Here is a 24,200-nt window from a genome sequence, read left to right on the forward strand (position 1 = left end):
TTTTTTTTTTTTTTCCTTTGTAAAGCTTATTTACTTTATGAGAGACCATGAGCGGGGGAAGGGCACAGAGAGAGGCAGAGAGACCATCCCAAGCAGACTCCACACTGTTAGCACAGAGCTTGATGCAGGGCTCGAACTCATGAACCCATGAGATCATGACCTGAGCCAAAATCAAGAGTCGGATGCTTAACAGACTAAGCCATCCAGATGCCCCAGAAGTTGCCTCTTTGTAACTTAGGCCCATTAGTCCAAATTTTGCCTAGCAAAGATCAAGTCTACTTCCTCTTCTAGGTGTCAGACTTACTTAGGTTTGAAGGCTATCTTTGCCAGCCCAGACACTTTCCTCTTATTTACTATATATGACTCCCTAACTCATTATTCTAGTATTCCCTTTGGACAGTTAACTCAATTGTTTTTGCTTTGAAAATTTGGAGGCCATGTGTGCATGTGGAGAGGTGAGGGGAGTAGAACAGAAACATGGGGAAGGAATCACTGATCACTGTTCCTTCACTTTTCTTAGTTTTTTTCCTAGATGTTTATGAGTCGCTTGGTGAGCTCTGGTTATATAAGCACATGGCTTTTACAACCACATCCCTAAGTCACCATCTCTTCAGCAGATGTAAACAAGGTACAGGAAGACATAGTTTATATTGAAGTCGTATAATATCTGTAAAACAGCACTTTGCATTCAATTAGTATTTAGATTTTTAAGTAGTTTTCGATACACCCTGTCCACACTTAACATTCACATATACCATCTTGTTATTCCAAAAACTTCCTGTTAAAATAACCTATTTCCCCCAGACTCCTCCCCACTCCTATAGCCAGAGTTACCTTTCTGAAATACAGAGCTTTGTGTGTTACTCTCCTGCTTAAAATCCATCAGTGCCTCTCCTTTGCTTTTAGAATAAAGTTCAAACTTTTCAGCATGACGTAAAAGTGTTGTGGGGCACCTGGCTGGCTCAGTCAGTAGAGCATGCGACTCTTGATCTCGGGGTCATGAGTTTGAGTCCCACGTCGAGAGTAGAGATTACTTTTTTTTTTTTTTAAGTGTTTTTATAATTTGCTCCCTGCCTATTTCACTAGTTCCATTTCCTGTCTTGGTCTTATAAGCAACTAGTACTCCAGAATCTTTTAAAAACTTGCAGATCTCTACCACAAATGCCCATACCATCTTTTCAGCTGGACTACTTGATACTTGTCCTTCAAGGTAAGTAGTTACTGCCTCTGGAAAGTCTTTCTCCACTGAAGTAAGACTTCCTTTTCAGTGCTCCAATAGCATTGTGTTAGTGCTTCTTATTCAAACCTGTACCATCTTGCTCTTGTCTGTCTCTCCCCACTAATTAGAGGCTGTTAGACTGTAAGATCTTTAAGAACAGGGACTCTGGGGCGCCTGGGTGGCGCAGTCGGTTAAGCGTCCGACTTCAGCTCAGGTCACGATCTCGCGGTCCGTGAGTTCGAGCCCCGCGTCGGGCTCTGGGCTGATGGCTCAGAGCCTGGAGCCTGTTTCCGATTCTGTGTCTCCCTCTCTCTCTGCCCCTCCCCCATTCATGCTCTGTCTCTCTCTGTCCCAAAAATAAATAAACGTTGAAAAAAAAAAAAAAAAACAGGGACTCTTACCTCAGTTTCTCAAGTGTCTGAGACAAAATAGCTGTCAGCAAATGTTCCTTGAACAAATAAAATGAAAAAATTATGATAGCATTAGATATAAGCTGTAGCATGAACTTGTCCTATTCATTTATGTATTTATAGGGCTTGCATTAGCTTGACATGTAATCTAAGATAGGTGCTCCATATAAAATAATTGAATGATAGAGAGTTGCCCTGTGTTGTAGTTTATTAATAACTCATATTGTTATAGCATAAATGGGAAGAAAGCTTTATGGTTCCTTGAGAAGAACATTTGCCAAAGGACAAATGTGTCCCTCTCTAGGGTCTTGTTTTCTTTATCTGTAAAGTAAAAGGGTTGGACAATCCAGTCTCTTAAGGTTCTTTCCATTTTCAGTATCCCACTGGGATACTAGCTATAATTCCTGGATCTGGACCATGTGAAGTACAGCCTAAGATTGTGTCACCTTGTTTTGTTTTTTTTTTTTTTAAAGGAGCTCCATTACACTGTTGAGTCTATTAAGCTTAAGTTCAGTTATAAAATGGTCAGAGACTGTCCATGGATTGCTGTTAATCTCTCTGCTACACACCACTGTCCCTTTAGTTTTCTTGAACTTTAGCACACGACTTACAGGTTTTCTAGTTACATTTTGTCCTGTGAGACTTGGCATCAGTGTTGAGGTTGTTTTGAATGTTGATTCCTCCATTTATGACATTAGCTGTGCATCCTCCATTTATATTATCTGAAAATGTGTTAGGCATATAACAGGCACTCAGTAAATAAGTAAATGGTCATATATCAAATATCTTTACTCAGATGACAAAACCATTAACTGTTTTAATCAAGGTGGAGCCTTTATCTTTTTCTTTCCTTAGCTATTTTTTCCAGATCTGTCCAGTGTAGAAAGACCACTGAACTTGGAGTCAGGAAATCTGAGTTCTAAGTCCTGGCTCTTCTGCTGCCTACTGGGAGATGTTAGGTCACTTATTTCCTCTGGACTTCAAATTTCCATTCTGAGTGAGAAGAATAAAGACTAAAGTCTCTAATTTTCTGTGATTCTGGCAGTGTGATCATCTGGCCTGGACTTGCATGTAGCATGGAACTGTGGTTGCGAGTCTGGGTCAGACAGCTTGTGCTATCATTCAAGCTCTGCCACTACTGGCAGATTGACATCAATCTACCTGGGCCTGTGTTTCCTCCTCTGTAAAGTCAGGTTAATAATACTGCATGGTGGTTTCGAGTTAGTTTTTAGAATACACTCTGCACATGGTACGGACTTTACAATTGTTTTTTCTTTGTTTGTTTAAATTTATTTATTTATTAGTAATCTCTGAACCCAAAGTGGGGCTGGAACTCACGAGCCTGAGATCAAGAGTCGCATGTTCTTCTGACTGAGCCAGACTGACACTCCAAGGACTATATAATTGTTTACTATCATCATGATACTTGTTTCACAAAAGATATCATTGAGGACATAGTAATTTCCTGTAGGCTGCAGGGACAAAATACAAATATTTGTCTTTACAGTGGGAATGAAGACATGTGAAAGAAGCCAATGTGGGAGTATATGAAAAGTTAGTGGCATATTATGAATCATTGTTTTACACATCAGGAGGAAAGCCTTTTGTGTCTGCTTTAATATTCTTAACAGTGGATGATTTTGGCATTTAAAGAAATGTATATTGCTTTGATTTTCTGTGATACTGTAAGAATGCCAGTAATTGTAAATTCTCTAATATCTTTTAGCCATGTATGGAAATAGTGGCTTGAATCTCTTCCATTCAACATTTTATTTATTTTTAATTTTTATTTTTTCCCCACCCAGCATTTTACACATGTGTAGGTAGCAATCAGACTCACTTTTCCTGACTCTAATGTCTCTGAACACACAGTGACCGATGACATGACTAAAAGTTGGGCAAAAAAGAAGGGGAATGGCTGGGGTAATCACTGCTCAGGCTGGTCTCCTCTGAATAATTAAGAGCTGACCGTCTTTTTTTTTTTTTTTTTTTTTATGTTTATTTATTTATTTTGAGAGAGACCGAGAGTGCATGCACGGTGGGGAGAGAGAGGGAGAGAGAACCACGAATAGGCTCTCTACTGTCCGTGTGGAGCCCAATGCAGGGCTCGATCTCACGAACTGTGAGATCATGACCTGAGCTGAAATCAAGAATTGGCTGCTTAACTGACCAAGGCACCCCAAGAGCTGACTGTCTTAACCAAAGTCTTCCTGCTGTCAGCAGTAGCTTCCCTTTTGAGATTCAGGACCTCCTAGGATCCTGGGAGGGAAGGCAGGTCTCCTGGTAGCTAGACTGACCTTGTCCCCAGGACTCTCTCAGTCCACAGTGCCTTCAGGGGAAATGGGTCTGCTTGGATGCAGGGGGAATGAGGAGAAGGTAGGTTTTGGTTCATCTTTTTCAGAACTTACCCAGTGATGATTATTTTGACTTTTAGAGACTGTGAAATTACTTAGTATTTCTAGAAGTTGCCCCACATATTCATTTAGGATATGCCCTAAATCTCCAGTTGGCTATAGTCAAATATTTTTATTTCTTTATCTTCCCAGGAATATTCCACGTTCTTAAATATACAGCTCCCACACGGCAGTGTAGTTGTTCTGGATTAAGTCCTTCCCACAGACAGCAGGGTATAAGAGGGGGGCATAGCTTTGGAGCTGGACAAAGCTGTGTAATCTTGGTCAAGTTAGTTAGCCTTTTAAAAATATTTTCATTTCTAGGGGTGCCTAGGTGGCTTAGTCAGTTAAACGTCAGGTCATGATTTCCCTGTTCATGGGTTTGAGCCTCAAGTCAGGCTCTTTGCTGACAGCTCAGAGCCTGGAGCCTGCTTCCAATTCTGTGTCTCTCTATCCCTCTGCCCCTCCCCCGCTCACATTCTCTCTCTCTCTCTCTCTCTCTCTCTCTCTCTCTCTCTCAAAAATAAACATTAAAAGATTTTTAAAAAAGAAAAATATTTTCATTTCTGAGATGGAATTGATAATACCATCTTAGAGAATTGTTGGGATTAGATGAAATTATATTTAAAGTTCTTAGCACATCACCTGTGAACTAACAGTTACAGTAGATGCTCAGTTAATTTTAGCTTAGGTTATTGAGTGCCTTCAAAATGTGTGTAAGACCAGGATAGGAGGCAGAAGAATCAAGACTCAGGAAATTTAAGTCAGATAAATGAAAAGGTTACTAAATACAAATCAGGAAGCATTTATTCCTTTTTCCTCTCTCTTCCCTATTCCTTGTGCCTTTCCCTTCCTAGTTCAAGGTAAATTCTAGGAGGACCTTTCCTGTCCCAAGATTGACTAAGGAGAGTTTAATAAGAGGAACAAACTGAGTAGAATTGTCGCAGGTTATCGGGGTGACTGGGAGCTTAGTCAAGGAGGGAGTCTCGTTATTAGTAAGTAGTAACAGGATTATTAGCACTTTGTAGGTGGGAGGGATGCCCAGTAGGGAGTGAAGAAAGCTGTCAGGGCACTGAGGCAGGTCATAGGGCTTGTGTAAACAGCGTGGCCTGCTAGGCAAGCTCAGTCTATTAGTTTTTACTTGCAGTCTTTGGGGCTAATCTCTGCAGACTTGCTTTCCTGGGCGTTGCCCCTCCCCCCCTTGCCTAGAAACAGGATTGGAAGTAGCATTAGCCTGAAGAAGTCATTCTATTTAGGGAGCTGGAGCAGAGGGCCAGTGATTAGGCCCTTATCTGCAGTGGGGCCTTTCTGCGTGGTGTGGGGCCGGGATCCTAGTGGCCGTCCTGCCATCGGCGGAGGCTCGGCTTCTCTAACCCCTGGTTGGGTCAGAATTGTGAAGAAGCAATAGATGGGCCGGGCCATCCTAATGAAAAAGCCCTTCATTGTATTTCTTCAACATTCCAGTGTCTGGTACAATTAGCCAAGACTCAGAAAACAAGTTGGACAAACAAGCAAGCAGTCTTCCTCTGATGGATAAAGGGATCTCTGGCACCTCGGAGTTAAGTGTGCTGACTTGCAAAGACAGAGTGGGAGGGTCTGGGAAGAGGAAGGGGACTTTGGGATGACATTCCTGGCTGGATGAGAGGAAAGAATGGAGCAACAGGCAAACAGTGTTTTTGAAGTTGATGAAATCTGCCGGGCTAATCTACCTGAGAGGCTGGCTGCAGCTGGGCTACTCTGTAAAGTAGGTGGAATCATTGATGAGAGACTGTGACTCTTCCCTTTGGGCAGCTGTAAGTGTGGGGAAATGAAGCTCCCTTTAGAATCTGGGAATCTGTTGGCAGCAGACAGTGAAGGGATTCGCCGCGTTGTAGTCTCTCCCGTTTTGGGACCTTCTCAGTTGGTTAACGCTTCATAGGTACTTCTGCCTGAGGAGAGGCCAGCCCTAGGAGCAGTTTGTTGGGCAATGGATGCACTGTTCCTGACTTGGCAGTAAGCCATTCTACCTTACCAGCTGTCCTGCAACTCTCTAAGATTCGCCAGGTCACAAGCTTCTGCTCTGCAAATGGAGGGTAACTCAAAGACCAGCCTCTTTCTATGTGCTCAGTCTTAGTGACTTGGCTGGACTTTTTCATATGAAGCTCCCACCTCTGTATGCTGCTGTTGGTCTGAAAACTCTGAGCTGGTGCCACTTTTGAATAGGATGCTGTTTGCCTGAAGACCTGAACCCAGTTTTTGGAATTGCCCTAAGGAGGAGCTTCCTCTCTGACCTCAAGGGGAGGAGGAGGTCATTAGGAAGTGGTGGGTGGAGCCACGTCTCTGTACTTCTGCTGTCTCTCCCTGCTCATCGAATAGCCCTTTGGCTATCTGTCTCTATTCACCCTGAAGTCTTTTTTGAGGAGCTGCAGAGGGTGCACAAGCCACTGTCTGGAGGTTCTTTGGAACACCCTCCTTTTGGGTGGGGTCAGCAGACACGAGAGTGCCATGTGGCCTAGTTACCAAGATGAGCACGAGTTCAACGCCCACCTGGTTTGCCGCATGTGCTGTATGGGTACGTGAAGTTTGTTCTTTGTCTGGGCCTGTGGATCCCAAAGAGCCCTTGCTCTCATTGACTCACAGGAATATATGGGCTTTGAAATCTTGCAGGTGTTACAAACTTCGGGCTTGTTAAAATGTGCAGGGGAATAGACTGTGGTGCCCTACTTCCTGGGGAACTTCTTAAGCTTGTAGTCACTGGCAGTTAAGAGCCTGAGCTTTGGGTGTGGGACTTTTTTATAGAGACTGAATTCATGCTCATGCTTCTTTTCGCCTGTATCAGGAAACCACTTTTAAGTTATGTTACATAGTTCTGAAAGTCCAGGGTGTATTTTTAGCAGAAGTTGGTTACGGAGTCCACCTCTGAGCAGACTGGATGGTGGGGGGCGGGGTGGGGAGGAGTCATGGCCTGGATTTCCTCTTTGGGGCTGATTGCTAATTCTCCATACACTTAGTCTCTTCTGCCAGTGGCGAGGAGCTAGGAAGACTTGAAGATGGTCTGTGGACAGGACCTAAAGAAGAGTTGGAGGTTAGGAGGAGTGTTGTGTAGGCTGCACTTAGATCTCCCTTGATAAAAGACTAGAGTTCATTTAAATAATATTCTGTGACCTTGAGCAAATGGCCTAGCCTTTTTGGCCACAGGTTTCTTTTGGCTTCCAAACTACAGGGTGCTGGAATGAGATATCAATTCATCACTTCTCAGTAAAATGAAAAAGATAAGGGGAAGGTAGTGTGCTTTTCATGAGCGAAACTCATTTAAAGAACTGCCCTTTACTTTGAAATTGCCCTTCCTACTTTTCTGATGTTAAAATGTCCTTTATTTTATGAATGAATGTTCTTAGGGGGTAGTTTGGTTTTAGATAATGCCTACTTAACAAAAGAAAAGGTTAACAACTTTATGTTAGGTTTTCTGATTTATTTTGGAACATTTATTGGTTGGTGAAATCCAAGTTTGGGAACTCCTGGATTGATCATCGACTTTGATAATCAAACTTTTGATTTTATACTGTCGAGTCTCTAAAGCAGAACAAAATTGTGACCCAAATAGGTTTTCACTAAAATGGAAATCACTGGCTGTTTTATCAAAGGGAGATGACAGAAGAAATCTCAGAAGGGGTGTAGCATAGCTAGGGTTCCGATTCTGTCTCCTGACTGGGAGGCCAGTATTGCTAGATATTTAAGTGCTTTCTGAGAAACAGAGGTGGTATTATAATAATGTTTGGGGCACACGGAGGGGCCATTTTAGTCTGTTGTTTCCATGTAGTCTAGCCTTTTATCTTTCTGGTATCATTGAGATTTCCTCCCTGAGATCTAAAGGAAAGAGGCTCTGTATCTGAAAGTGCTTAGAGATAAAAGGGCCTCTTTTCTGTAATCAACAGAGAAGTATAAGGAAATCTAGAATCTTTATTGAAAGTTTCGAAGCAAAAACGTTATTCTCTCTCATCCTACCTCTTTTAATCCCATGGCTGATAGTTAAAAGAGGGATTTGGCATCACCTGTTTACTTGGGGCTCTTGCTCTACCACCAAATAGCTATATGAGGTGGGAGAATTGCTTAACCTTTCTATGCCTTGGTTTCTTCATTTGTTAAAAGAGGATTTAAATAGACCCTAACTCAGAGTCATTATGAGGAATACATGATATGCCAGCATTTAGCCCAGTGTAAGCTCTGCAGGTGGTTTTGATATGGCAGGTTCCCAAAGTAAGATCTGGGAAGCATTGATTTATCTAGTCCAAACTCCTCACATTATAGATGAAACTCAGGTTCAACGAGGGAAGATGAGTATTCAGTAAGTTAAGAATCATAGGCTAGAGGCCAGCAAATCCAAGTTATAGGCCTGATTCTGCCACTGTGTCACTTTCTCCAAGTTCTTAAAGTCTCACAGGACTGGGATTTCTTCATCTTTAAGATATTTTGAGGATTCTTAAACCTTTAATCTCTTTCTATCTGTGAAGTATTTAGTTTTTCTGAATGTGATAATCTAGTGAATTTTCAAGAAACTATCGAGCTTTTCTCCCTCTTCCCTTCTGCTTGTATGCCTCTCCCTCTATCTCTATGGCTCATTTCTCTTGCCACATGCTTACTCCCAGATTATTTCTGTATCTAACTTCTGTCTTGTATTCTCTGATTGCCAATAGAGCAAAGAATTATTATTCATAAAGTTCCTGTTTGCCTGAGAAATAGCATAAAACTTTAATTTTATTTTGAAGTTTCTAGAATTATCACTTCCTTAAACTCCCAAATCTCAATCTTCATTGAGACATAAGCCTGTACCAACCCTTGGTGATAGATTTCTGTCATGAATCCTATTACAGCTTTGGTTTGCACCTCCCTTCTTCCTGTTATTACACAGGACTATATTGTGTTGTCTCCTAATAATTTCATGATGGCAGTAGGTGTGGTGGTTAAAAGTCGGTGATAGACGTGAATTTGAATCTCCATTCTGCTACTTGCTAACTGTGTGACTTCTGGCAAATTATTAATAAGCCTCTTTGAGCCTCACTTTGAACTATAAAAATGAGGATAAATAATGTGTACTTGATAGAGTTGTGAGGAGTAAATCAAATACTAAATGAGACAGGCTTTGCACAGTGCCTGACACAGAGTACACACAATATCTAGGTCAGTCTTATCTCCCAAAGTTGACTTATATATGTCTGAGGATAGGAATCATTTATAATGCTGGTGCCGTTATACATTTTTGGTAAGCACAGTTTAATTGCTTGATCTCCAACTCATCTTTTCTCCTTTCCTCTCCTCTCCTCCCCTCGCCGGCGGGCCCTCCCCTCCCCTCTCTTTTCCTCTCCTTTCTTCTCCTTCTCTCCCCTCCCTCCTTCTCTCCTTTTCTCCCTCCCTTCCTTTCTTATCGAAGCATAGTTGACAGACAATGTTATGTTAGTTTGAGGTATATGATTCAATAAGTTTATACCTTATGCTGTGCTCACCACAGTGTATCTACCCTCTGTCACCATGCATTACTATTACAATATTATTGACTATATTCCCTATGCTGTACCTTTTACCCCTGTGCCTTATTTATCCCATAGCTGGAAGCCTGTATCTCCCACTCCCCTTTACACATTTTGCCCACCCCCACACTCCACTCCCCTTTGGTGACCATCAGTTTGTCCTCTGTATTTGTGGATCTGTTTCTTCAGCCCATTTTCTTTGAGCTTACATTAAGTGGTTCAGAGTCTCCTGGATCCAGATGTGGCAAGAAGAATTTAGGAAAGCTGTAACTGTAGATGGGACATCTGAATGGAAATCCATGCTCCCTGCTGAAAAGCAGACTTTTTTTCTTTTCTTTTTTTTTTTAGAGAGAGAGAGCACAGAAGGGCAGAGGGAGAGGGAGAGGGAGGGAGGGAGAGAAGAGAGAGAGAGAGAGAGAGAGAGAGAGAGAGAGAGAGAGAGAAAGAATACCAAGCAGGCTTCATGGCCAGCACTGAGTGTGGAGCCTAATGTGGGGTTGGGGAGGGGGCCTCTTTTGGACAACCACGAGACCATGACCTAAGCTGAAAGCAAGAGTCCGATGTTTAACCCACTGGGCCACCCAGGAGCACCCCTCCACCCCCCGCCTTTTTTGAAAAGTAGCCTTTTAATTATCATTTGGGAATACTTCTGTAGTCTGACTTTGAAAATCCCGTCTTAAAGTGTCCTTGTAGATAATAACCTTGGCGCATAGTGGGCTTTCAGTGTATATTTGTTAAATGAATGAGTATTCTTGAGTATCCATTGTTGTCTTAATTGTTTAAAGAAATTTAAAACATGGTTCTTGACTCCAAAGAGCTAAAGTTCAGATAAATTGGATTTACATATAGAGGTATCTAACAATAGGTTTTATATGCTTGGTGCCAAGTAAATTGAATAAACATAGGCACCTTGAGGCATCTAGAGGTGGCTGGCATAGCCAAAAAGGTATAAAGGAAGAAGTGGGATTTCAGTTGGGTCTTGTAAGGAGGCTCTAACTTAGATGATCCAAAAAGAGTGGAGGGCGGGGGCAGATATTCCAGTAGGGGCAGATGGTGAACAAAGACAAGAATGTGCAAAGTGTGTTTGTAAACAATGATATCAGAAAGGTTGTAGTGAGGTCTTGTAGGGGAGAGCCTAAAGGAAAAGGTGGAAGAATAGATTGTAAATTTCTTCAGGTCAGAGGCTACGTCTTTGTCTCCTCCAACCACCTAACATATAGTGAAGAAAAACTAGACTCAAAAATCAAAGGGTTGTAGCAGACTATGGAGTAAAGGGCCTGGACTTAGTCTTCTGGGAGCCACTAAAAGATTTTGAGTAGAGGGATAATATGGGCAAAGTGGTGATTTAGGAAGATTTGTTGAGAGAGGCTGTCTGCTGTACTTGCCACAGCCTCACCGGCAAACAGTTAGCGTCAAATCTGTATCCTCAATTTTGACTGCTCTTCTGAACTCTAGACCTAGGGTTCCAACTGTCAGCAAGAAGGTCCTGCTAACACTTCATTATTTTTCTTCTCCTTTACCCAACCTGTGCACAGCCAATCTGTGCCTCCTTCTGTTTTCCTAATCTCAAGACACTACTCCTCCCAGTTACTAGAAACATTATTTGACCAACATTTGTTGACTAGAAACATTGGAATTGTTTTGAACCCTCCCTTTCCTTACCGTATCTAGTCACTATTTAAGGGCTATTGTTTCTGCCTCTATTTTATCTTGCAGATCTTGACTGCCCTCCTTTAATCCCTGCTGCCTCTGCCCTAATTCATGCTCTTAGATTTCTTTCTTGGTTTGTCATGGTAGACATCTAGCTTGTTCTTGTACCTCTTAGTTGTCTGTCTGCTGCAGTCTGGCCTTCAGTTCAGTGCCAGACTAATCCTTCCAAAACACCCTCTTGTTCAGAAAATCTCAGTGTTACTATTTTATTTACTGAATTAAGTACATACTCCTTCAGTTTTCTGGAGTGATTTAACCTCAGATGACCTTGCTAGCTTCCTTTCTCATTATGTTGCTAATTGTAGGCTATGCATAGCTATACTATTCCCTGAAACATATCCTCTGTACTTACACATGTCCCAATCGCTGCTCCTGCTTTTTCTTCTGTTCGGCATTCTATTTTTCTTTTTTTTTTTTTAACGTTTATTTATTTTTGAGACAGAGAGACAGAGCATGAACGGGGGAGGGGCAGAGAGAGAGGGAGACACAGAATCTGAAACAGGCTCCAGGCTCTGAGCTGTCAGCACAGAGCCTGACACAGGGCTCGAACTCACAGACCATGAGATCATGACCTGAGCCGAAGTCGGACGCTTAACCCACCGAGCCACCTAGGCGCCCACCCATTTGGCATTCTTTAACTCCTTTTTGGGCTGCCCAAATCCTAATTGTTATCCAAGGTTTAGTTCAAGCATCATGCCTTCCATGACTCTCCTCCTGCCCCTCTATCAGAATTAGCCAACTCTGTGATTATCAGCATCATGTTGTGTAGCTTGTATATGGTGTGTTATTTGCTTGATAATATTGTTAATTATTTACATATTGGTCTTTGCACTAGGTTGTAAACTTCGTGAGGTCAAGGCACAGGCCTTTTCTGACTATCTACTTCCCTTCTCTGTCAGCTCAGGTATCTCAGTTTGACATTTCCAGGTAGTTGGTGCTTCTTGGGCTTCTTGAACCATTTGTGATTTTTCTGTGGCCCCTGGGGAAACAAGCAAAAGCTATTCTCTTATTTGCTTTTTTAATGATTTATAATGCACTGGGACTATGTTATAGGCTACGTTGGATTAGAACACAGAGCTTTGCACTGCAAATGCAGGCTTTAATTCCAATTTTAGGCCTATTGTCAAATTGTTTCTGGCAGAGTAGGACAGATAGACGTGTAAACAGTGATATCTTGTACCAAGCACAAGAGGAAGATCACCTCAACTAGTGTGTATAAGGGATAGGAAAAGCTCCTGGAGGAAGTGATGGTTGAGTTGAATACAGAACAATAAGTAATCAGAGAAAAGGGAACTATATTCCAAGCAGAGGGAACAGTAAATACAGGGGAAGATTACATTCGGCAAGAATGTTCAGGAAGGCTGAAAGAATTTTTTTGAAACAGGAGAGAGGAATGAGTGGCAGGCAAGGCAGCACATCATAATGGGTCTTAGATGCTGAGACAAAAAGTTTAAATATTATCCTGAATGTAGGCATCAGGCTTTGGAATCCAGTGGAGCTGAGTTCAGATTTGACTTCATTATCTACCTTGTGATCTCTGAAAAATTACTTACCCTCTCTAGGCTTTATTTTTCCAGTAAAATAATATTTAATTTTCAGGGTTGTTGAGCATTAGAAGCAATATATGTAAGGTGTGTAGCACATAAGCAGGTGTGCAATAAATGTTAACTGTTAATATTATTAGGAGGATACAGAGTCATTGAAGGATTTTAAGTCAGACAGTAAGAAGATTAGTTTTGCCAGAAAGATGGCTGGCAGCATTGAGGATAGTGTCTTAATTTGGGCTGCCATAATAAAACCACACACATGGTAGCTTACACAACACACCTTGATTTCTCACAGTTCTGGAGGCTGGAAGTCCAAGATCAAGGCAACTGCAAATGTGTTGTCTGGTGAGAGCCCTCTTGCTGGTTCATAGACTGCTGTCTTCCCACTGTACCCTCACATGGGGGAGAGAGGACTGTCTGGGGTCCTTTTATAAAGAACCACCTTTTTATAAGGCTCCACCCTCTTGACCTAATCATGTTCCGAAGGCCTCACCTCCTGATACTATCACAGTGGGGGGTTAGGATTTCAACATGTAAGTTTAGGGGAGGAGATACAAACATTCAGTCCTCAACACATGGATTATAGTAGTGAAACCTGTTAGAAACAGAGGGAAAAGAAAAGTTCAGTTTTAGACAAATTGAATTTGAGATAAGCATGAAATAAATGTTTAGGAGGCAGTTAGGCATATGGGAGTGGTATTTAGGATGAAAGCGTGAGCTTAAGATATGGATTTGAAAATTATCAGTTATGATTGAAAACATAGGAGTAGATGAAGTCATTCTGGGAGAATGGAGAGAACAGCTCTTCGTAACTTTTTTTAAAAGCTGTGTTTTTGGGAGGCACCTGGGTGGCTCAGTTGGTTAATAAGCATCTGACTTCAGCTCAGGTCATGATCTCGCGGTTTGTGAGTTTGAGCCCCCGTCATGCTCTTTGCTGACAGCTCAGAGCCTGGACCCTCCTTCGGATTCTCCCTCTCTCTCTGCCCCTTCCTCACTTTCGTGCTCGCTCTCTCTCTTTCTCTCTCTCTCTCTCTCTCTCTCTCAAAAATAAACATTAAAAAAATAAAAACAAATAAAAGCTATTTTTCCCCTTCCACCATGCACATAACACCCACCTGTATCTTAAGAATACAGAATGAAAGAAAGAGGGCGAAGGATGAGTAAACAATATAAGGAGTGAGCAGAAGAGAAGGAATAACCCAGAGAGGAAGAGGAACACTAGGGTAGAATGGAGTCTGAGATTCATGAGGGAGAGTGGGTTTAAAAGCTGAAGGAATGATCAGCAGTGTCGTTTGAATTGACAGGAAGGTGATTGTGGAGAAAGCAGTTTCAGTGAATTTGTGGGGCTGGAGGCCACACAGGTCACATGGGGGACTAGGAGGTGAGGAAGTGGAGACAGCATTGTCATCATACTTGTTCAGGAAGCCAAGGGGAAAGGAAAGAGAGAAGTTAAAGATATACAAGCTAGGGGATAATTGTTGGATTAAGGTTCCTGAGGGAAGAGAAGAGATGGGATCCAGATTTTAGGTGGAAGGACTTGCCTAAGTTATAGGAAGGACATCTCTGCCAGTGAAACAAAAAGAAAGAAAATTAGGGTATATTGGTAGCTCAGTGGACTGTAATGCTCTTAATAAAAGTTGGAAACAAGTATTAAATCCTTCTAATTAAGTAATCCCTGCATGATTAATTGGTGCCTCAATATGTACAATCTTAGAATTTCCCAGTGGGCAGTTGGGTTCTTTGTTGTCAGTTCATAGCCTTTGGTGGGGCCAAGTTTATAAGAAGCATCAAAAATATGGCCTTTTCTTTGATTGACTTGGGTACCTTTGAAAATTGTACCTTTGCTGGGCCTGGAATTAAATTAGGGATTTGTGTGTAGGAAGCCAAACCTAAAACTTATTTTAAAAGTTTCAAAGTCTGAGCTGTTTGGAGCATTTTGAAGGTATAATAGTTAAAGTTGCTCTTTGGCTTCCCTGATGAATTTCCTTGCTAAAAATATTAATGATCTTAAACCTCAGGTATTGCAGTATCCTTGTCTTAATGCTTAAATCGGAAAGAACTTGCATATAATTGATGGGTCTGCAACACAGGATCCTAAAAAAGAATCCTCCAGCTTTGGGGCACTGTTGTTCCATAAAACCCTTTTCTGAGGAGCTTCTGGCTCAGCTCTAAAGCAGGCTATCTGGTCTTAAAAAGGGCTTGTAATCACGTTGCCCTTAGTAATTATGTTCAGAGTAAGTACTCAGACCTCTCACTCCTGAACTGAAAGTCAGTTTTTTAGCTATTAGAAACATGACTGATATGAGAACATTAGGTCTACCTAGCGCATTATTGTCCTGTAAGGACTTGGTAGGTGAATAGAATAGCTTATGGATATAGTAAGATGGAATGAACAGTCTCCATCATGCCCGTTGCATCTTTAGGTCTAAAATAAAGGAGGCAGTGGACTAAAGAGAAATCCTATGAATTCCGCCTCTTTAAAATGTTGATTAGTTTAGGGGCACCTGCCTGGGTGGCTCAGTCGGCTGGGTGTCCGACTCTTGATCTTGGCTCGGGTCTTGCTCTTAGGGTGGTGAGTTCAAGCCCCATGTTGGGCTCCGCACTGGGCGTGAAATCCATTTAAAAAAAAAATAAAGTTGATCAGTTTAAAAGGACATTTGTTAACTTTTCCAACTATGTACTAACCTGTCACAGCAAACGCATACAGCTTTTATGATAAAAGAAATTCTGAAAAGAAAAATAAGAAGGAAAACTTGTGTCTCCAGGGTGAGACTTTTGTAAAATTAGAAACAGGCCACTCTTGGTTAAGAAGGTATTAAGTGTAGTGAAGCAGAATGGGTTTGGTAGTGGTGAAAATGTAGGGGGTGGGGCAGAACTTTCAGTTGGCTTTTTGTTTTCTCATCATGGCTGCATGTTTCAGCACACAGGTGACACTTACTGTGCTGTTGGCTTTTTTACCTGTTGGACTGTTTTCTTGTAGGTAACTTGGCTGTGATTTCATTCTGTGTGTTTTGTTAGCCAGTCTTCTAGTCATATATTGGCCAGTCAAGAAAGTTTTTGTTTTAGGTCACATCCTGCAGAGCTTTAGCTGTTAGCAGCTTTGGGAGATACAAAAAGTAAAGCATGGTCTCCTTCCTTAAGGAGTTAATGATCTCATGGGTGATGTGAGAGTAAGCATATTAAAAGCCAGGACTCTATATATAAGTGCTGACTGAGTGATTAGCATAGTAAGAACCATAAAAATGTGTAGGACAAAGAGACTGTTGAGCCTGGAGTTGTCAAGAAAGGCTGCCAGAGTAGTTTTCTCAAGCATACATCTGATCATGTCATCTCCTATTTAAAATCTTTCAAAGCTTCCTCTTACCTATCTCTACCAATTTCTTAGTGGTAAAGTTTGAACTCCTTTGGTTGCAAGAACGGTCATGATTTGACCCATGCCATCCTATCTAGTTTTAAATCTCTCCACTACCTAATATACATCCTGTCTTTCAACCATCCTTGATTCTGTGCTCTTCTCTGAACATAAGCTCCCAGTTGTCTCCGTGAATTTGCATTACGTGAAACTTCGTGTAGTAGCTTTGTCCCTTCCTTTTAATTCCTGGCTAACTTCTACTCATCTTTTAAGGTTTAGGTAGAGTCATTCATCTGGAAACTTTCACTAACTGCTCATGTTTCCCTCTCCTGTTCAGGTAGCTTAACCATTTCTCTTGTGTTCTTGAGCACTCTGTGCTTAGCTCTGTTATAGCATGTATCAAACTGTACTGAAGTTATTTCTCTTTTCTGCTAGACTTTTTCTTTCTTTTCCCTTCTCTTCTCTTCTCTTCTCTTCTCTTCTCTTCTCTTCTCTTCTCTTCTCTTCTCTTCTCTTCTCTTCTCTTCTCTTCTCTTCTCTGTAGGTTCCGTGCCCATTGTGGGGCTTGAACTCAGGACCCTGAGATTAGGAGTTGCCTCCACCAACTGAGGCAGCCAGACGCCCTGTCATCTCTTTTAAAGAATAGGGACTGTGACTTTGGTATCTATTGTCAGAGTCAAACACAGGCTCTTCTAGGGAGCTAGGTCCTTAATAAAGATATATTCAAAGAAGAAATGAGTAAATGAATAAACTAAATTTTAAGGAATAAATAGCATTTGGAGAGGTAGAGAGGGAGAGATTAGCATGTCATGAAGAGAAAATAGTATGAGCAAAGTGTCAGTGATTTAGATGAGACTACAGTTGTAAGTGGATTCTTTTGTGTTTGTTTTTGTTTCAAGTTTTTATTTAAATTCTAGTTAGTTAACATATAGTGTAATATTGGTTTCAGGAGTAGAATTTAGTGATTCATCACTTACATATAACACCTAGTGCTCATCCCAACAAGTGCCCTCCTTAATACCCATCACCTATTTAGCTCACCCCCCACCCACTTCTCTCCAGCAACCCTGTTTGTTCTCTATAGTTGAGAGTCTCATGATTTGCCTCTCTTTCTGTCTCTCTCCCTTTTTTCCTCTTCCCCTATGTTCTTCTGTTTTGTTTCTTAAATTCCACATATGATTGAAATCGTATGGTATTTGTCTTTCTCTGACTGACTTATTTCATTTAGCATAATACACTCTAGCTCCACCCACATCATTGCAAATGGCAAAATTTCATTCTTTTTGATGGCTCAGTAATATTCCATCGTGTGTGTGTGTGTGTGTGTGTGTGTGCGCGCGTGCGCGCGCGCGCCACATCTCTATGCATTCATAATTCAATGGACACTCAGGCTCTTTCCATAATTTGGCTATTGTTGATAATGCTGCCATAAACATTGGGGTGATGTGCCCCTTCCAATCAGTATTTTTGTATCCTTTGTGTAAATCCCTGGTAGTGCAATTGCTGGGTTGTAGGATAGTTCTGTTTTTAACTTTTTGAGTTATAAGTGGATTCTGATTCAGTCTGCAGATGACACAGGTTTGGAAAGGATAATGAAGATGTTAGATAACTGAATCAGCATCTAAAAAGATCAAAATACATTGGAATTACAGTGGTCAAATCTAATAAAGATCTTGGCTTTGAATACTTACAGGACTCTATTAAGTGAAAGCCTACACTTAAAAAAAAAAATTCTAGGGGCGCCTGGGTGGCTCAGTCGGTTAGGCGTCCAACTTCAGCTCAGGTCACGATCTCGCGGTCTGTGAGTTCGAGCCCCACGTCGGGCTCTGGGCTGATGGCTCAGAGTCTGGAGCCTGCTTCCGATTCTGTGTCTCCCTCTCTCTCTGCCCCTCCCCCGTTCATGCTCTGTCTCAAAAAAAAAAAAAAAAAAGTTAAAAAAAATTCTAAGTTTCAAATGAGAGCCAATAGGTAGAGTTTATAGTGAAGCAAATGATGACATTTTATAGAACTATTAAATCAATATGTATTGCCTTAGGAGGTAGTAAATTCTCTATTAAATCTTAAATATCAGGAATATTACAGAAGTATGCAGGATCTGGGCATACTTTCAACCCCGAATAGATGATTCTTTGTTGTTGAAGGGAATCATGTTTCAGCAGGGAATGACACTAGATAACTAATTCTAACTCCTAAGTTCTGTGGTATATAGTAGGAAGAGATCAGTGTTCTTGCAAGGCAGGAAAGGATTCAAAGCTGAAAAGAAGGATGTGAAGTTCAGACCAGAGACCGGGATGAGGTAGCCTTACCGAATGGCTATAAACTTAGAAATGTGAGCAGGTAGTACATTCACCTAGAAGTAGAGAGAGAGTGTTGGCATTATTTGGAATGGTGCCTATGTGACCCTTACTAGGTAGTCAATTAGAAAGGAAGAACCAGGCAGTGGGGAGGGAAAACCTCACTGATGTTTGTGTGGATTGCTGGTGAACCAGAGTTCTATAATTCTGCCACTTTCTCCTCTGGAATGCTGACTGACTTGGAGCAAAAAATGGAAGAGTTGAGCAATGTGGTAATTCAGGTTTGCAGATTGTCACGGTGAATGTAGTGGTAGAAGGTTAGGCAGATGACAGTTCCTGGGGTATTAATGATGGCAGCTTTGAATTGCTTAACTGTGTTGTCTAGCATAGACTGGAATAATCTTGGATGCTCTTAAAGGGAACGGAGTGATGAAGGTTAGGAATGATTAGAGGTACAGAAGGTTGATAAAGATGACTGTTAAGTAGGTATGTTTGGAGCAGAAATGAGGCCCAGGAATGGCAGCGTGATGGCTGGATATGCACAGGAGATCAAGTAATTTGAGGATGCCACAGGGTGCCTGTGAAGATAATCAGTGTGAACTAAGTTGTTGTGGAGGTTAAGGTAGATTTACCATGTGGAGGGGGACAGGTGGCAGGGAGTGGTCCATGACAGCAAGGATGATTTGAATAAGGTAGTGTGGGGATGGCATAGGCTTCAAATAGAAGAAAAAGAGCAAGGCTGATGGATCAGTGGGGTGGAAGCACCCTGGGGAATTGGCGGGTGTGGTAGAAAGGGAGTTCTCTGCAGGACCAGGCCTCTGGAACAGTGATTGCCAAGTATTGGCAGTCATGTATTTGTTAAAGAGGTGCACAAAATGGAGAATGAAGGAGAATTTGCCTACAAAGAAGTGGCTCTGTAAGACTTAGGAGAAGGCAGGGGTGGGGGAGATGTGCAGTGTGGGTAAACTGAGCAGCTTTCTGACTTTGCCTGATTGGTAAAGGCTGGTGAGGAAAGTTGGACAGGAGAGGGTGGGGGCAGAGCATTGGTCAGGCAGATCAGTTTGCAGAGAGGGAGATGTAACCACTGCTAATACAAGGGTCCCAAATGCCAAGGCCACTCCACCTCTTCTGCAGGTGGTGTTCACAGCTTTGGCTTTATGGAGGTTGTTTTTGGGGAAGCAGAGAATCACTCACTCCCCAGAGGATTATGATGTTAAAGAGACTTCGCCACAATATGGTTTCTGAGGCATATGGGACTCTGTCTCATCTGTAAAGCAGCAACATGGTCGGGACAGGGGAGGAAGTCCAGAGAGGCCAAATCTTCCCAACAACAAGACACTTCTCATGGGTCTATGGAAACTATCTTCACAGTCCACGGAGAAGCTGGGGTGTGGATGAAGCCGGGGTATGGGAACTTGTCTGGGCAGCACTAAGCCAGTGCCTTCTCTGTGTTTCCTTTACAGATGAACGGGACCGTGTTCAGAAGAAGACATTCACCAAATGGGTCAATAAGCACCTGATGAAGGTAGGACTCCTTCACAGATGTTGCACTGGCACCTCTGGCTGCTCTTCAGCTGGATTTATCAGTCTTGTCTCTTGGATAGTTCAGATTGCTTGTCATGTGCTCAATGTAGATACACATGTGACTTTTTAAAAATAACTAACATAGTCATAACAGTGTGGAAACTTGTACTGATCGGTTTCTTGGAGACGACAGTAATAAATGCCATTACCTCAGAAGGTTGAGGGTTGAGGTTGCCGGGGGGGGTGATTCCTAGATTCAAAGAACACTTTGTTCCTAGCTTTATAAATTATCTTCTAAACTCCCTTCTTTATTTTTTTCTAGATTTGACCACTGTGTAAGGATGGGGAAGAGGGGCTTTTATTCTCTAAGTGTACAAATCGTAAATGTTTAGTTTAAGCAATTTTTACATGTGTATATACATTATAACCACCATGCAGTTTAAGATGCAGAGTACTTCCAGAATTGCTGGTGGGGGGGGTTGGTGGGTAGGGACAGATTTTATCATTATTTTTAAATAGAGGAGAAACCTAGGCAGAGGCCTGTTATAATTTTTTTTTTTTTAACGTTTATTTTTGAGACAGAGAGCATGAACGGGGGAGGGGCAGAGAGAGAGGGAGACACAGAATTGGAAGCAGGCTCCAGGCTCTGAGCCATCAGCCCAGAGCCCAACGCGGGGCTCGAACTCACGGACCGCGAGATTGTGACCTGAGCTGAAGTTGGACGATTAACCGACTGAGCCACCCAGGCACCCCAAGCAGAGGCCTGTTAAAAGCCCACCTCAGGGAGCGCCTGGATGGCTCACTTGGTTGAGTGTCTGACTTCAGCTCAGGTCATGATCTCATAGTTTGTGAGTTCGAGCCCCACATCGGGCTTGCTGCTGTCATTGTAGAGCCCGCTTCAGATCCTCTGTCACCGCTTCTCTCTGTCCCTCCCCTGCTCACACTCTCGCTCTCAAAATAAATAAAAACATTAAAAAAAACACACACACACCTCAGGCTAAGCAGTGTGACTAATATGGCAGTCAATATTTGAAAACAAAAGTTTTGAATATTGTATAATAATTACTCAAATAATTCAGAAAATTTTGAGTTATATTGATTACTGCTCGGGAAAGGTCACCAGTGACCTCTTAATTGCTGTATCCAGTAGCCTGGTTTTGTCTTTCTCTTATTTGATTTCTCTACAGCATCTGATACTGTTGATTAATTTATTATTTCTTAAAACCCTCTTTTATGTTGGTTTCTCCTACACTGCTTTTTCCTGAATTACCTCTTTCCTCTATGAATGCCTTTTTCATGCTTCTCTGGCCTTTCTTTCTGACTTCTCCATGTTGCTGGTCCCTAGGGTCCTAACCTTACCCATTTTCTAGTTTTGTTCTCTGTACTCGTCTTTGGCAGTCTCTTGTGTTAGTCACAGGGATCACTGGTGGCGCGGAATGCAAGAAAGCACAGGAAGAAAAAGAATACAAGGTGATCTCATAGAATCTGGTGTCTGGAGGCAGCTAGGCTTTACGAAAAACTAAACATTATCAGGCAGCTAGTCTCTTTTTATGAGGCCTTGTGTTCTTTCACTTTTATTTCTTTCTGTATGCCTCCTGTGTCTCTGCATTTCTCCCATCGCTTGTGTGTAAGCTGTGGTGGTTGTCTCTCAAATGGTGATATAAACCCTTGTGGCTGCAGGATTCTGAAGACAATAGAAAATCTGATCGGCTGGGGTTTTTTTTTCCTCCATGGGTCAGGTGTCCATCTATAGCTCAGTTATCTGTAGCTAGGGAGATGGTTACATAAATTAAACATACCTCCTTAGGGCCACTTGTTTAATGGGAATTGCAGTTGAGGGCAGTTTTCAAACTATAAAGTATGGATAAGGACATAATGAGGGGCACCTGGGTGGCTCAGTCTGTTAAGCGTCTGACTCTTGATTTCAGCTCAAGTCATGATCTCTTGGTTCTCTCTGAGATTAAGCCCCACGTGTGGCTCTATGTTAATAGTGCAGAGCCTGCTCAGCATTCTTTCTCTGCCACTTATGTGTGCACACGCACTCTCTCTCTCTCAAAAAAAAGGACATAATAATAGAGCCATTTCCTGTATTCTTTCCTAAGCCAAAGACCGTGTACTAGACACGTTCATCTGGATGTCACTCAGACATATCTTATATTCAGCACATCCCAAATTGCTAAATATTTTCACTCACGTACCTAGCTGTCCAAATTAGGAACCTAGAATCGTACTATTTTCAGCCTGCCAATCATCCCCTTGTCACCAGCTCCAGTCACTCACTTCCAACTCAGAAAATGCTTGCATCTGACTTTTCCTCTCTATCTCCATGACTTCTGTTCTAGTCTAGGGCCTCTTCAGCTTGCCTTGACCACTGTAATAGTTCCCAATATTGTTTTCTGTAGTAACAATGTTAAGGAAAATAGTTTACTGAGTGCTTCCTGTAAAGCGGACATTCTGTACTAAGTCCCTTACATGCATTATCTCATTTAATCCTCACTGACGATTGCTGTAGACTCTATAATTTTCCCATTTTATCAATGAGGAGAATGAGGTTTAGGGAGGTTAACTTGTTCAAGGTCACACCACTAGAAAGAGACAGAACTGAAATTTTAGAATTCAGGCAGCCTAAAGTCTAGAACTTGTGCTGTTAACATCAGTAATGGCCCCGGCTTCTGCCTACGTTTCCAGCCTCAGAGTGTTGAATTTCCCTCCTACCTCAGGCTCTTGCTGAACCATGTGCCATGCTATTTTATGACTCTGTATCTTTGCTCATGCTGCTTTCTCTGCGTGGAGCCTTCTCCAGCTCTGTTTTACTTGCATAATACCAATTTAACACCTCCTCAATAAATATTTTCCGGAATCTCCCATATGGAATTGACTACCATTTTCTTTGTGCCCTCACTGTATTCCTTACATACTTCTGTTACAGTATTTATATACATTCCATATTTTCTGTTTGATTGTAACTTGAAGGCAGATCTTATGTCTTATTTTGTTAGTGTCAGAAGAAAGAAGAAAGGAAGAGACACATGGAGAGAAAATTGCTATTCCCCTCTAATTCCTTCAGTGTGTACCATTTGCCCTCAGTTTGGTGACACAGAACTCTATCATGATGCAGAACCCTTCCCAAGCTGGTTCCAAGCTGCCCAGCTTCATTTGCAGGCATTCTCGCCTGTGTGGCCTGTGCTTGGTCACATGACACAACTCAGTGCTCCCTAAACACTGTGTGCTTTCACACCTCTTTGCTTATTCATTTCTCTCTCCCGGGAATGCACATCCCAGTGTCCTCTGCCTGGCCATCACCCACTTACCCTTTAAGGCCCAGCTCCAATATCCCCTTCCTGAGAATCTGACCTCCAGTCCTTAGACTAAATTAATTGCCACTCTCTGTTCCACACCACTTTGAAGTGATGCCTCGTGTGCTCACTCATTGGTCTCCTCCGTCAGTGCACTCACTGAGGGCTAGGGTTTGTATTGTACTACTTTGTCTACTATGTACTGCACCACAGATGTGAGAAGTACCCAGTATTTGTTGCCCTGAGTAAATAATATTCTAATAGTGCTTTATAGCTTATAAAGCACATTCTTATCTGGCTTGATTCTTATAATAACTGAAGGAAGTAAAGGTTTTTTTGTTTTTTTTTTTAATTTTTTTCAACGTTTTTTATTTATTTTTGGGACAGAGAGAGACAGAGCATGAATGGGGGAGGGGCAGAGAGAGAGGGAGACACAGAATCGGAAACAGGCTCCAGGCTCCAAGCCATCAGCCCAGAGCCTGACGCGGGGCTCGAACTCCCGGACCGTGAGATCGTGACCTGGCTGAAGTCGGACGCTTAACCGACTGCGCCACCCAGGCACCCCGGAAGTAAAGGTTTTTAATCCTCTTGATGCTCACAACTAAGGAAAGTGAGAGTCAGAATGATAAAGTGACTTTCCCAAGATCATACAGCTGGTGGAAGGATGGAGCTAGGGATCACTCACAAGTCTCATGATGAAAATTACTTGTTCTTTCTACTAAATATGCCCCCAATTTATTTTTTCATGCCTCATCTCTAACAATCAGAAGAACTGAATTTATCCTGACTCAGGCTTGTCCCTTAAACTTTGTACTTTGAATACAAATGCACTGGCTCGCTGCTGTTGCTGGTTGGACCTCTGCCTCAGTGCTGTGTGATGACAGGAGGCCCAGGGAGGGAGAAACCAGATGAATACAGTGGAGCATTGTTAGAAATTGGAAGCTGGCCAGA

The 24,200-nt window shown here is 42.1% G+C and overlaps 1 protein-coding gene across 18 annotated transcripts in view; it reads left to right on the forward strand.

Annotated features, from left to right (window-relative positions):
• The window catches only part of MACF1 (microtubule actin crosslinking factor 1), a 341,865-nt gene that overhangs the window by 111,007 nt on the left and 206,658 nt on the right, over nucleotides 1-24,200 (forward strand). For 17 of the 18 annotated variants that reach the window (XM_040469723.1, XM_040469739.1, XM_040469724.1 and 14 more), the window contains one exon: nucleotides 19,893-19,954. In XM_040469723.1, the coding sequence (XP_040325657.1) occupies nucleotides 19,893-19,954 (62 nt within the window). Of the gene's footprint in view, nucleotides 1-6,357; nucleotides 6,574-19,892; nucleotides 19,955-24,200 lie in introns of those variants that run through there. The other variant, XM_040469727.1, reaches the window with a different exon arrangement.

The sequence above is a fragment of the Herpailurus yagouaroundi genome, unplaced genomic scaffold, assembly GCF_014898765.1.
Source record: "Herpailurus yagouaroundi ecotype Mexico unplaced genomic scaffold, PumYag 77, whole genome shotgun sequence".
NCBI lineage: Eukaryota > Metazoa > Chordata > Mammalia > Carnivora > Felidae > Herpailurus > Herpailurus yagouaroundi.